The sequence below is a fragment of the Pocillopora damicornis genome, chromosome 14, assembly GCF_964200805.1.
Source record: "Pocillopora damicornis chromosome 14, jaPocDami1.2, whole genome shotgun sequence".
Classification (NCBI taxonomy): domain Eukaryota; kingdom Metazoa; phylum Cnidaria; class Anthozoa; order Scleractinia; family Pocilloporidae; genus Pocillopora; species Pocillopora damicornis.
This window is the reverse complement of record NC_142683.1, coordinates 13856254-13868651: the sequence shown is the minus strand read 5'-3', so window position 1 is coordinate 13868651 and position 12398 is coordinate 13856254. Positions and strand designations below refer to the sequence as shown.

Sequence of the window (12398 nt, the reverse complement as noted above, 5' to 3'; positions counted from 1 at the left end):
CCTCACAGAAATATAACATTTGAACTCCAGATTTCCCATGTCCAATTTTATTATGGTTATCTTATTGGGGTTCTTATCTTAATTTTCTTGATTGCACTTAGATTTTGGGTTCCAAAGAGGGGATTATGCTTTCTCCTGGACAATAACAGCATGCAACTGAGTCTGATTGGTTGAGCTTCCAACCGAAAAAAGTCTTTCTGAAACTTACTGAGTGGGGTTTGTCTTGTGAGTGGGGCCATCTTTGATACTGTAGACATCATCTAAGGTTTTCAGGGGATGCTTTAAGTCAGGCAGGTGCAGAAGTGGCAGCTGGCACAAAAGGAAAAATCTGCAGGTTTTAAATCTCCAGATCTTTGCAGCTTGCTTATACACTAATTAACTACAACCACAGATTTTGACATAAATTATTTTTTAATTTTTTTTTGCAGCCACAGCTGATATTTATAGGAATGAGGGTAATGAGGCCTTCAAGAAAGGAGATTTCATCAATGCTATTTACTTTTACACAAAAGGAATTAGAATGAACTGCACTGAGAAAGAACTGAAGGCCAAACTGTACAACAACAGGGCTATTGCACATTTTAAGCTTGGTAAGATGATGAGAGCTTTAATATGCATTTTTCTGTCCTCAGTAAGGGCTTTCAGTAGTTTTTCTGAAAAAGGTGATAATTTTGAATATATGTCTAAAAATAAAAAATCCGAAAAAATATATATGCCTTATCTTGGCCTCTCAAACATGCAAAGAGCAATTCACAAGTTTTTCTTTAAGTTATTGTATAGGTGGTGGGTTTGCTACATGAACAGATAATCAGAGATATTTATTTTCAAACAGGAAATCACCAGGATTCACTGAGGGATGCAGAAGCTGCCAATGAGTTAAATCCAACTTTCCTCAAGGCAATTGTGAGAGGTTAGAAATGTTAGCTGTGCGATAATAATAATAATTAAAAAAAAGAACTTAACACTCTAAGGTTATATGAAGTTATATCTTGTCTCAATTGACTTTCATTAAGAGGTCAAGACCACCCTGATGTACATTTGAATCCAGCTCTTGACTGCTGTGCCATGACTTTCCATTATGATGAGAATACTATTTTGAGTTGGATGAAGATCTCAGTGCTGAATGCACGGCAAAATTTCAGCAGGAGTATTTTAGTTTCCTTTTGCTCAGTGAGTGAGGTAGTGGTGTCAGATATGTTTAGTCACTGTCTAGCTGTTTTGAAAAGAAGTAAGGACTTAACTTAACTTAACTTAACTGTCAGGAAACATTCCTCATTCATCAAGTATAACTCAACTTCAAGTGCTATTAAATACATGTAATAATAATGTAATTAAAAAGACTGCATGAGTAAATCTTATTCTTGGTGAACTTCAAACTTTAGTTTGAGTCACTTCCCAGGAATCAATTCTTATCAACTGATTGAGTCAATCAAGTATGTTGACTCCAACAAAAAGGAATCTAGGATTATTATCAAATATATATATATATATATATATATATATATATATATGTATTTTTAATTTGTATTTAACCTATTTTTAAAAAGATTAACTAAAAAATGTACTATACTATAGAAATCTTAAAAAATGGGTTTCATTGTTCCATTCTCCCATTGCATGTATTATATTCTATCTATATCTCTTAGTGATTTTGTGGGAATTGTCAGTCCCAATTCAAATGTTCTTAGATAAGTTTCAATTATCAAAAGCAAATATGTTTTTTTTTCATGGTCTGTAATGATAATAATAATAATCATAATAATAATAATAATAACTTTATTTAAGTGTCTGTGTATTTTTTAGCACTGCTGTGCTAATTGGGGACACTGTAAATAAGGAAACAAATATCTTAAATGAACAGAAACTTGTTAAAAAACCCCAATTTCAATCAGGTTTCTGGCTATTGAGTTACATTAATTATATGCTTCTTTGTGTTGTTGCCTACAGGAGCCACTGCTTGTGTTGACCTGAAGAGATTCGAAGAAGCAATTACTTGGTGTGATAAGGGATTAGCTGTATCCTTTTAAGGAATCTTAAATTCTTAACTTGGGTGTAATGGAAATGTTCCATAATTTGACATTTTATGGGAGAAAACTGATTTGAAGAAGGGTATTAGTTATGATGGGAACTTGTCAGCTCATACTTTCAGTGTGTGTGATTAAAAAATGTGGGAAAAGTAAATAGGTCATAACTTAATAGTGATACGCTCCATTGAGCCATGACCTAGCCATACTATCCATGCCACAACTGGTACATTAGTTTAGTTAAAAGACTTAAATTCACCCAGTTTACACATGGTATTTGGGTAGATGATCTCTCCGAAATGAGCCAGAAAAAGAAGCTTGGTAATGTTTATATATATTATGCTAATTTTCTCCCCTTTAAATTTTTCTATTACCAAGAGACTAGTAAGGATGGTAATTCTAAATACCTGTGTGAATCGTTCAGAATCCGACTCGCTCCATCGTTAACAAGTCTTAGACTCATTGCCGATTGCCCAGATGATTATCACAAAAGCAGTGGTGCGTTACTCGTTGGGAATCCGTGTTTAGCCGAGGTTACTAATAGCAAGGGAGAAATACTCCTCGAGCAGCTTCCGTTTGCTGAAGAAGAAGTAGAAATGATCGGAAAAATTCTGAATATCACCCCAATCACTGGCAGACAGGCCACGAAACGTGAGGTGTTGAAAAGAATCAGTTCCGTGTCCTTAGTTCACTTTGCGGCACACGGATGCATGGAAACTGGCGAAATTGCTCTTACACCTGACCCAAAGCGAAAATCTACTGTGCCAAGAGAAGAGGATTACATTTTAACAATTAGAGATGTGTTGAATGTTCAACTTCGCGCCAAGCTAGTTTTACTTAGTTGCTGCCACAGTGGTCGGGGCGAGATCAAGGCTGAAGGTGTGGTTGGCATTGCGCGCGCTTTTATGGGTGCTGGTGCTCGGTCTGTTGTGGTGTCCTTGTGGACGGTTGAAGACAAGGTTACTCTTGAGTTCATGAAATGCTTTTATCAACACCTTGCAGAAGGTAAACCTGGCCATGAAGAGCTTTAGAGAATCAGACGAGTTCCGCGACATCAAATACTCGACGCCCTTTTTGCTGATTGGAGATGACGTCACTCTTGACTTCATGGCAAAGGAAAGAGAACATTTTAATACAAAATCAAGCAAATGAATTTTTTATTTGAAAAAGAATGACACAGGAACTTGGAAGCTTTAAATGTTTTTCTGTTTTGGCAATTTTTGGCTATCTTTCATTACTTTTTATTTTTTTTAAATGGAACTTGAGATGTGTAACTTTACTTTGGTGAAGAAATAAAAACAGATTATTTCATTATATTTTGATCAGTGGAATTGTCTTTTTTTCTTACTTTTACAAATTTAAATGTATGCGAAGAGAACAAAATGCATCAAGCCTTCTGTTATGAATGCCTTCAGTAGTTGAAGGCGACTGCGAGGTTTCGTTTTCGCCAAAATGATATTCTGCTCTATTCCTGTATTACAATCAGTTGTATGGAAAACAGTTTAAAAGTTTTTTCTTGTACATGAGCAAGAGCTTTTCCACCAGGTTTTAATTTCGTTTATACTCTGAGCTTTTGATAAGCTAAGAAACAGCTCGTTGTTTGCAAAAGTTGGCGGAATTTTAATTTTAAAAATTTGATTTGCAAAATTTGCAGCCATATATATGTTAATTAAACTTGGATGGTTTTCCTAGATCATAACGTACTTTGTTACAAATTGAGATTATCTTTCCTCAAATTGATAACTACTCAAATTTTTTTTAATTTAAAAGTATTATTACAAGACCCACGTAAAGATGGCAATCATGAGAGCCAGGAAAATATTGTAACTCCTGACTCTCTGTGGGACTTCTTTTAGGTAAGTCTTCCAGTCTTTGAAACTTCAGAAAACCTCACGCAAATGATCACAGACAAACTGCAGAATTATCATACTGTTGCTAATGCGATATTTCTTTCGTTGAACGAAGCCTTGTAGTCGATGTGTATCTTTTAAGCTGGAGCCTTTGTCAGCTGTGAATTTTTGGAGTTTGCCTTCGATAGGAATAAAGTCAAGTATTGTCATACTGACACCTAGTCTCGTACCCAGACCATCCACCGCCAAGCGGTTGTACATTTCAGTTACAGTTAAACGATATGATCTGGGCACGAGATTAACCGACACCTCCAAGGGCAAGTAACCTCTCAGCGTTTAGTCAGGCTTCCTTAGCTGTCCATTTGTATCCATTTACACTCCTCATTGGAGAGAGGCACTGTGAATACAGTACAATGACCCAACCAGATCTAGATCCCAGACCTCTCGGTATTCTGAGCGGTTCTATGGGTTGAGTGGTCTTGAAAACGACTTGAATCTATTCCAGATTCTAAAGAGACAAATGAGAAGAACTCGTGTCTTCTCCCCTCAAGCCGAGAGACGTTTGCACAGGGAACTGCATTCAGTATGCGTTTCGAGGTGCATTGTAGGCGCAACACGGGTCCTAAACGTAGCCCAATAGATTGGAAAAATTTGGGAGGACAGAAGAAAATAAAATATTCTAAAGAATACTTCAATCTATAAAAAGTGCTCCTTAAAGTCTGGGAGGCAACAGAACGAACGTTCCACTTTATAAATCGAAATCCTGTTGAAAATGCTCTATGACTTCTATTGGGAGAATACCAAAGTCAGGAAGATGGTTATCTGACCGTTGACATATTTTATTCGACTATGGTATGGCTTAGACTTTGCGTTCGTCCAAGTAAGTTTAGGAATATTGAACGATGTAGAATTAAGACCAAGGTAAGTAAACGTATTGTCAAGTGTCTTGCTTAAAAATATGGAAAAACCTGCACCTCTTTCAAAGAGGGTATTAAGAGGGGACTATAGAACATTGACTGTCAGTTAACGTCCATTAAGGGAACATCATAAGAATATTAGAGAGCCTGGAGGGGGGGACAGTTTTCGCCAACAGGGTATTAAGAGGGAACTATAGAACATTTACTGTCAGTTAACGTCCAGTAAGGGAACATCATAAGAATATTAGAGAGCCTGGGGGGGGAAGTTTTCGCCAACAGGGTATTAAGAGGGGACTATAGAACATTGACTGTTAGTTAACGTCCATTAAGGGGACATCATAAGAATATTAGAGAGCCTGGGGGGGGGGACAGTTTTCGCCAACAGGGTATTAAGAGGGGACTATAGAACATTGACTGTCAGTTAACGTCCATTAAGGGGACATCATAAGAATATTACAGAGCCTGGGGGGGAGAGTTTTCGCCAACAGGGTATTAAGAGGGGACTATAGAACATTGACTGTTAGTTAACGTCCATTAAGGGAACATCATAAGAATATTAGAGAGCCTGGGGGGGGAAGTTTTCGCTAACAGGGTATTAAGAGGGGACTATAGAACATTGACTGTCAGTTAACGTCCATTAAGGGAACATCATAAGAATATTAGAGAGCCTGGAGGGGGGGACAGTTTTCGCCAACAGGGTATTAAGAGGGAACTATAGAACATTGACTGTCAGTTAACGTCCAGTAAGGGAACATCATAAGAATATTAGAGAGCCTGGGGGGGGAAGTTTTCGCCAACAGGGTATTAAGAGGGGACTATAGAACATTGACTGTTAGTTAACGTCCATTAAGGGGACATCATAAGAATATTAGAGAGCCTGGGGGTGGCAGTTTTCGCCAACAGGGTATTAAGAGGGGACTATAGAACATTGACTGTCAGTTAACGTCCATTAAGGGGACATCATAAGAATATTACAGAGCCTGGGGCGGGGGGAGTTTTCGCCAACAGGGTATTAAGAGGGGACTATAGAACATTGACTGTCAGTTAACGTCCATTAAGGGAACATCATAAGAATATTAGAGAGCCTGGGGGGGGCAGTTTTCGCTAACAGGGTATTAAGAGGGGACTATAGAACATTGACTGTCAGTTAACGTCCATTAAGGGGACATCATAAGAATATTAGAGAACCTTGGGGAGGGGAGGGGGGAGGAAATCAGGTAAAACTTTTCGTGACACAACCAAAATCCTCCAAATTTCTCCCTTCCCCCCCTTCCCGGGCGATAAATAACGACGTTCCTTAGGAAGTGTTCACAGATAAATCGTGGGGCGGAAGGCTGAGTAAGTAGTCGTTGAAATTCTTGATAGAGTTGTGTTGTCGCACCCACTTGTAGTCCTGGTTTGCGAAATTTCAAATCTTTGTTGGAGCACAATAAAGTTTCGCAGCAATACGGAGGTCAAAGTGGTCAAAAAGCGGTGAGATTCACCCAAAAATGAAACTCAAACGATACATCTTGATCTTAAGACAAAGATGTTTATACGCTCCTTTGGCTCCTTCAGAAAATCACAATCGAATCGAAAATTATCTGACTAAACGTTAATTAACAAATTGTTAATTGTTATTTCTGTGTTATTTGCACTAAACGTAATATAAAGAGATTTGGTTTCGGCATGACATCGAGTTCTGACTCGGTATTCAAATATTCTGGTATTTGGCGTTATTTTTTTTTTTTTTTTGCGATTTACTGATGTAGCGAAATTTGCCGAATTGTTTTGCGGTATTTCAGTGTTCTGAACGCCTCCCTCCACCCAATGTCTCCTTTATCTTAAATGTGTTATTTTAATTGGCTAAGTGATTATGATTCGCTTATCTGGAGGGATTTTCGAGTGAAATGCAGCTTCGATGGTCGCTTCTCGACTTGGTTTTATAAACAAGTCCTACCACACAGATGAAAACTTGTACAATGAAAACGCAGATCATATAAAAAAAGCACTGTGAAATGAAAGGCTTAAGGCTTGCATTATTTGTAATTAAGATATTTTGTTACACACTTTACATTCAGCTTTGGACTTTATATTATTCAGAACTGAAGATGCATGACAGAAGAACTGTCGAAACATGTTTTAAAAGTGTCCTTCATTTTCTTAAATTCGTTACATATCTGCTTCTATCCAGACCTCTTGATAATTAAGATATATATTTACTTTTGTGCCCAGCTAATCTAAAGCAAGGCTTGCAGAACATAATAAAGTTCTGGAAGAACAACAAAACGGAACGAAAATTTAAAAAGGTAACGACTATTATTTCCAGGGGATAAAAGAGTGACACTAGTCCACAATTTGCCAAGTTTTTTTTTTGTAAAAACACAACTCAGTTTAATGACTTTGAGGGTTAAGGTTTTCAACAATTTCACCGATCAAAAGGGTAGGTAAAGATGATTCGAGTCCTCATCATGGATAACTTCATCTATTCGATCAGCAAAAAACGAAAGCGAACACTGTCTTATATTGAAACAGGAACAAGATTAGATAATGAAAACACAGCCTTTGAAAAAGGAAAAAACTCATCGTTTCACGAAAATTCGTAGCACAGGAAAAAGGCAAGAAAAGCTCGTACTTTTTCGTTAAGTGCGTGCTCGATCGAAGAGTTTACGCAAAAAGTGAAACAAATTGGAACGGACTATTGGAATTACGCTGACATTCTGAGGACTAACTTCGATATATTTCTTGAGAAGTTTCCAATTCCAAATTGCCGTGTGTCTATTTGGAAGTGTTCTGTCTACCCTTTAACTCCTAGAAGTGATCAACATAAAACTTCTCCCCATAATATACTTGCATTATCCGGCAAACAGCTAATGAGAATCTTCAAACTTATCAGGTACAAGTTGTTATCTTGATCTAACACCAAATTCTCATAAATAATTTACAAGGATATGCGTAGCAGCTAGAGAGGAGAATTACCGATCAGATATCGAGAGTTACGGGTTAAGGAAACCTTTAATTCTGTCTCGGGTTTCATAACTGCGTTTAATTTTCCCAACCCTACCATTTTCAGATGAGACTATTAAACAAATTAGCCATCCTCCATAGTGAAATACTGTCTGAAAATTTTTCTATTTCAGTTACTTCCTCCTGGATATACTTTATTGTTTTACTTTGTTTTGTTTAAATGTTTCGTTTACTGATTACCAAAATGGAGTCTTTGGCGCAACCTGCTAGTCCTCTGACAAATCAGTTCAATCAAAACCATTGTCATTCAAAAGCGTTTTCGTGTAAAAAAAATTTGTAAAATATGACATTTAACAATTTTTCTAATTGATTTAGAATCAGAATCTTGACATACATTTCAAAAGGTTTGGTTTAGTTTCTCCTTTCCAGTTCAATTCTTTTGTTGACAGTATCACATGTCCTGTTTAAGGCAATGCACCAGAAGTAGAATCTTCGCAAAGGATCCATTTCTAGTCTTTCAATCGTCGTCGTCCTTCCTCTGCTCTGCTTTCCTAAATTAGAATTTTCAGATAAAGAAAAACATTAAGAATCTGAGGTAGAATTTAAAACTCAACGCACACGAGTAAAAATTCCTTTGGGATAGGGTTTACCAAATTTAACCCTTTACCTCCCATGAGTGACCGAGAGAGAATTTATCCTCACAATATCAATACAATAACAAGCATAGATGTGATGAGAATAAATTAAAATATTAATTAGGGGGTTATTAGTTGATCCAATACCAAACTCTCCAAACTGACATCATAAGAATTGTATGTCAGACGGTACAGATAATTATGGGAGCTAAGGGGTCATACCATGTCTGAACCTGAAGTCGCTTGGTTGATATTTTTCTGGCATGTAAAACTAAATCATCTTAGCTTGCTGATATTTATTTTTTTCTCAGATTGCCGAAACCATTTAGCAGGCCAGCATATAGCTTACCTCATTTTCGTAAAATCAAATGTCACGTTATCTCCAATCAGCACAAATGGAGCCCATTGGGAAATTTTGGTGAAGCCGTTTCTTCTCAACCATTTGGTGGCCTGGTGGAGAGATTCGCTAGCACTTTCTCCATTCGCAAGGTGCTCATAGAAATGATCCATGAGCTGCTTTGACGCTTCATCTTCAATGGCCCACGATGCTGCCAACACTGAACGTGCACCAGATGCTAGGAACGCCCGAGCGATTCCAATGACACCCTCTTGTTTAAACACACCACGCCCACTGTGACAGCAGCTAAGAACTACCAATTTAGCTCGCAGCTGAACTTTAGAAATATCAGAAACTGTCAAAATGTAATCTTCCTCTTGTGGAAACTTGTTAGCAGCACCCTGAGGGGAAAGGATAACCTCTCCTCTTTCGGCATCTCCATGAGCAGCAATATGAATCAAACTCACCGAATGTATAGCTCGAAGTACCGCCTGCTTTGTTGCACACTCTCCTAACAAAGGGTGAACACCAAGTAGTTGACCCACCATCTTTGCTTCTTGTCTCGCAGAAGCCAATGCTGTAAAGGTTTTGAGACGCCCTTTGTAACAAACTTTGCCAACATCAGGATCACCCACTACCAGTGCGCCAGACTGACTGTGATAGTCTGCTGGACATTTCTGAATAACGCCAAGAGTCGTCAAAGAGGGGACGATGCGGATTCTGTACGCCTCTGACAGATACTTCCCGGCTGAGTCGGCACGCAAAGCAGCAAATGGGACTCGGTAAGAACACTTCTCTGGCACAATGATGATTTCGGGCTCGGTGAGTAAATCGCCCACTGGGGCAAAAATCAGTTTGTAACACAAATGGAGAAGTGACTCGTCATCTTTGGTTCCACAACCTTGTAAAGAACGACCTTCGCAATTCTCGTTCAATTTGACGCCGAACTTTACGGCACTTTTTTTGAAAATTCCTTCCACGTTGAAAAGTGACTCAGCGATGAGACTGCTGTCTTTCACGATTGAGCTAATGCGATGGTTAATATCTCCATCTCCTTTTAAAACCCAGAGATGAGTATGCCTCTCAAAATACGACATGTATAAGAAAACACAGCCTCTTTCTTTACTCACGATGTTTTCAATCCCAAACCAGGATTTTGGATCAGCTGAGATGTGGTTTACGACGGAAAACTTGCTTGCCAATGATTCTGCAAGACCTCTTGCTCGTCCCAGTTCCTCGACATAAAGAGCGTCGCGAGGACTATCGTGATCACAAAGCAGGTGACTGAGCCGCTTGTAGGGAAAAGAACCATACTTCTCTAACAAGAATATTTCAAATTCTTTGTTTCCTCCAAGAGAATTTCGCAGTTGTTCGTATCTTTGAATGCTTTCGAGGAGAACGGTCTTTTCATCCTCATGCTTTAATTGCGAAGATTTTAAGCACGTGATTCCGAGAAGAATTTTATACTCTGACATTTTATCTCCAATTTCCCTGGATATAAACAATGCTTCCTGGCTGAGTTCTTCGGCAACAACATATTCACCAACAGATCGATATGTCTCTGCAAGGTTACTTAGGATTTGTAATTCGTATACTGTATGGCCAATTTCTATGCTAATGGCAAGTGCTTTCTTTTGATATTCTTTAGCCGTCTGATAGTCCTGAATGCTAGCCAACACAAATGCTAAGCATACGTAACATTCCATTTCTGATGGTCTGTCACCAATTTCTGTTGCTATGGTGAGTGCCTTGTCGTAATAAACTTTAGCCTGAACAGTTTTTCTAAGTGACAAGAGATTTTCTCCAAAGCTCCTGTACAATTCGCCTTCAAATATCCTGTCGCCAGTTACTATAGCGATGGCAAGGGCTTTCTTACGATAATCTTCTGCCTTCTGGTCTTCTCTAAGTGATTGAAACACATTTCCAAGGTTACAGTACGATGAACTTTGTACTTTTTTGTCGCCACTTTCTATAGCGATGGCAAGGGCTTTCTCATCATATTCTTTAGCCTTCTGGTATTCTCCACGCAATTGAAAAACATTTCCAAGGCTACCGTACGCTGCACTTTGTACTTTTTTGTCGCCAATTCTATTAGCGATGGCAAGGGCTTTCTCATAATATTCTTTAGCCTTCTGGTATTCTCCACGCAATCGAAAAACTTTTCCAAGCTTACCGTACGATAAACTTTGTACTTTTTTGTCGCCAATTTCTATAGCGATGGCAAGGGTTTTCTCATAATATTCTTTAGCCTTCTGGTATTCTCCACGCAATTTATAAACATTTCCAAGATTACCGTACGATGAACTTTGTTCTTGTTTGTCGCCAATTTCTATAGCGATGGCAAGGTCTTTCTCATAATATTCTTTAGCCTTCTGGTATTCTCCACGCAATTCATAAACATTTCCAAGATTACCGTACGATGAACTTTGTACTTGTTTGTCGCCAATTTCTATAGCGATGGCAAGGGCTTTCTCATAATATTCTTTAGCCTTCTGGTATTCTCCACGCAATTTATAAACATTTCCAAGATTACCGTACGATGAACTTTGTACTTGTTTGTCGCCAATTTCTATAGCGATGGCAAGGGCTTTCTCATAATATTCTTTAGCCTTCTGGTATTCTCCACGCAATTCATAAACATTTCCAAGGTTACCGTACGATGAACTTTGTACTTCTTTGTCGCCAATTTCTATAGCGATGGCAAGGGCTTTCTCATAATATTCTTTTGCCTTTTGGTATTCTCCAAGCGATTCAAAAACACTTCCAAGGCGACTGTACAATGAACTTTGTACTTTTTTCTCGCCAATTTGTATTGCGATGGCAAGGGCTTTCTCATAATATTCTTTTGCCTTCTGGTATTCTCCAAGCGATTCCAAAACACTTCCAAGGCGACTGTACGAATCACTTTGTACTTGTTTGTCGCCAATTTCTATAGCGATGGCAAGGGCTTTCTCATAATATTCTTTAGCCTTCTGGTACTCTCCACGCAATTGAAAAACATTTCCAAGGTTACCGTACGATGAACTTTGTACTTGTTTGTCGCCAATTTCTATAGCGATGGGAAGGGCTTTCTCATAATATTCTTTAGCCTTCTGGTATTCTCCACGCAATTGAAAAATAACTGCAAAGTTATTGTACACAGCACTTTGTACTTGTTTGTCGCCAATTTCTATAGCGATTAGAAGGGCTTTCTCATAATATTCTTTTGCCTTTTGGTATTCTCCACCCAATTGAAAAATAGTTGCAAGCTTACCGTACGATGAACTTTGTACTTTTTTGTCACCAATTTCTATAGCGATGGCAAGGGCTTTCTCATAATATTCTTTAGCCTTCTGGTATTCTCCAAGCGATTCAAAAACCCTTCCGAGGTCACTGTACGATGAACTTTGTACTTTTTTGTCGCCAATTTCTATAGCGATGGGAAGGGCTTTCTCATAATATTCTTTAGCCTTCTGGTATTCTCCAAGCGATTCAAAAACCCTTCCGAGGTCACTGTACGATGAACTTTGTACTTTTTTGTCGCCAATTTCTATAGCGATGGCAAGGGTTTTCTCAAAATGTTCTTTAGCCTTCTGGTATTCTCCACGCAATTCATAAACATTTGCAAGGTGATTGTATGCTGCACTTTGTACTTGTTTGTCGCCAATTTCTATAGCGATGGCAAGGGCTTTCTCATCATATTCTTTAGC

The 12398-nt window shown here is 38.4% G+C and overlaps 2 protein-coding genes across 2 annotated transcripts in view; one reads left to right on the top strand and one right to left on the bottom strand.

Annotated features, from left to right (window-relative positions):
• The window catches only part of LOC149034583 (hsp70/Hsp90 co-chaperone CNS1 homolog), a 35676-nt gene extending 32336 nt beyond the window's left edge, over nt 1–3340 (top strand). Inside the window, exons 3-5 of the mRNA XM_089193814.1 lie at nt 429–590; nt 833–910; nt 1948–3340. Of these exons, the coding sequence (XP_089049940.1) occupies nt 429–590; nt 833–910; nt 1948–2027 (320 nt within the window). The 3' untranslated portion in view covers nt 2028–3340. The remainder of the gene's footprint in view (nt 1–428; nt 591–832; nt 911–1947) is intronic.
• A 4655-nt stretch (nt 3341–7995) lies between these two features.
• On the bottom strand, nt 7996–10676 carry LOC149034582 (tetratricopeptide repeat protein 28-like). Its single transcript, XM_089193809.1, has 2 exons — nt 8722–10676; nt 7996–8288 (listed from the first exon to the last, which is right to left on the bottom strand). The coding sequence occupies exons 1-2, from the start codon at nt 10413–10415 to the stop codon at nt 8255–8257; spliced, it is 1728 nt and encodes a 575-aa protein (XP_089049935.1). The 5' UTR covers nt 10416–10676; the 3' UTR covers nt 7996–8254.
• Between the last annotated feature and the right edge of the window lie 1722 nt (nt 10677–12398).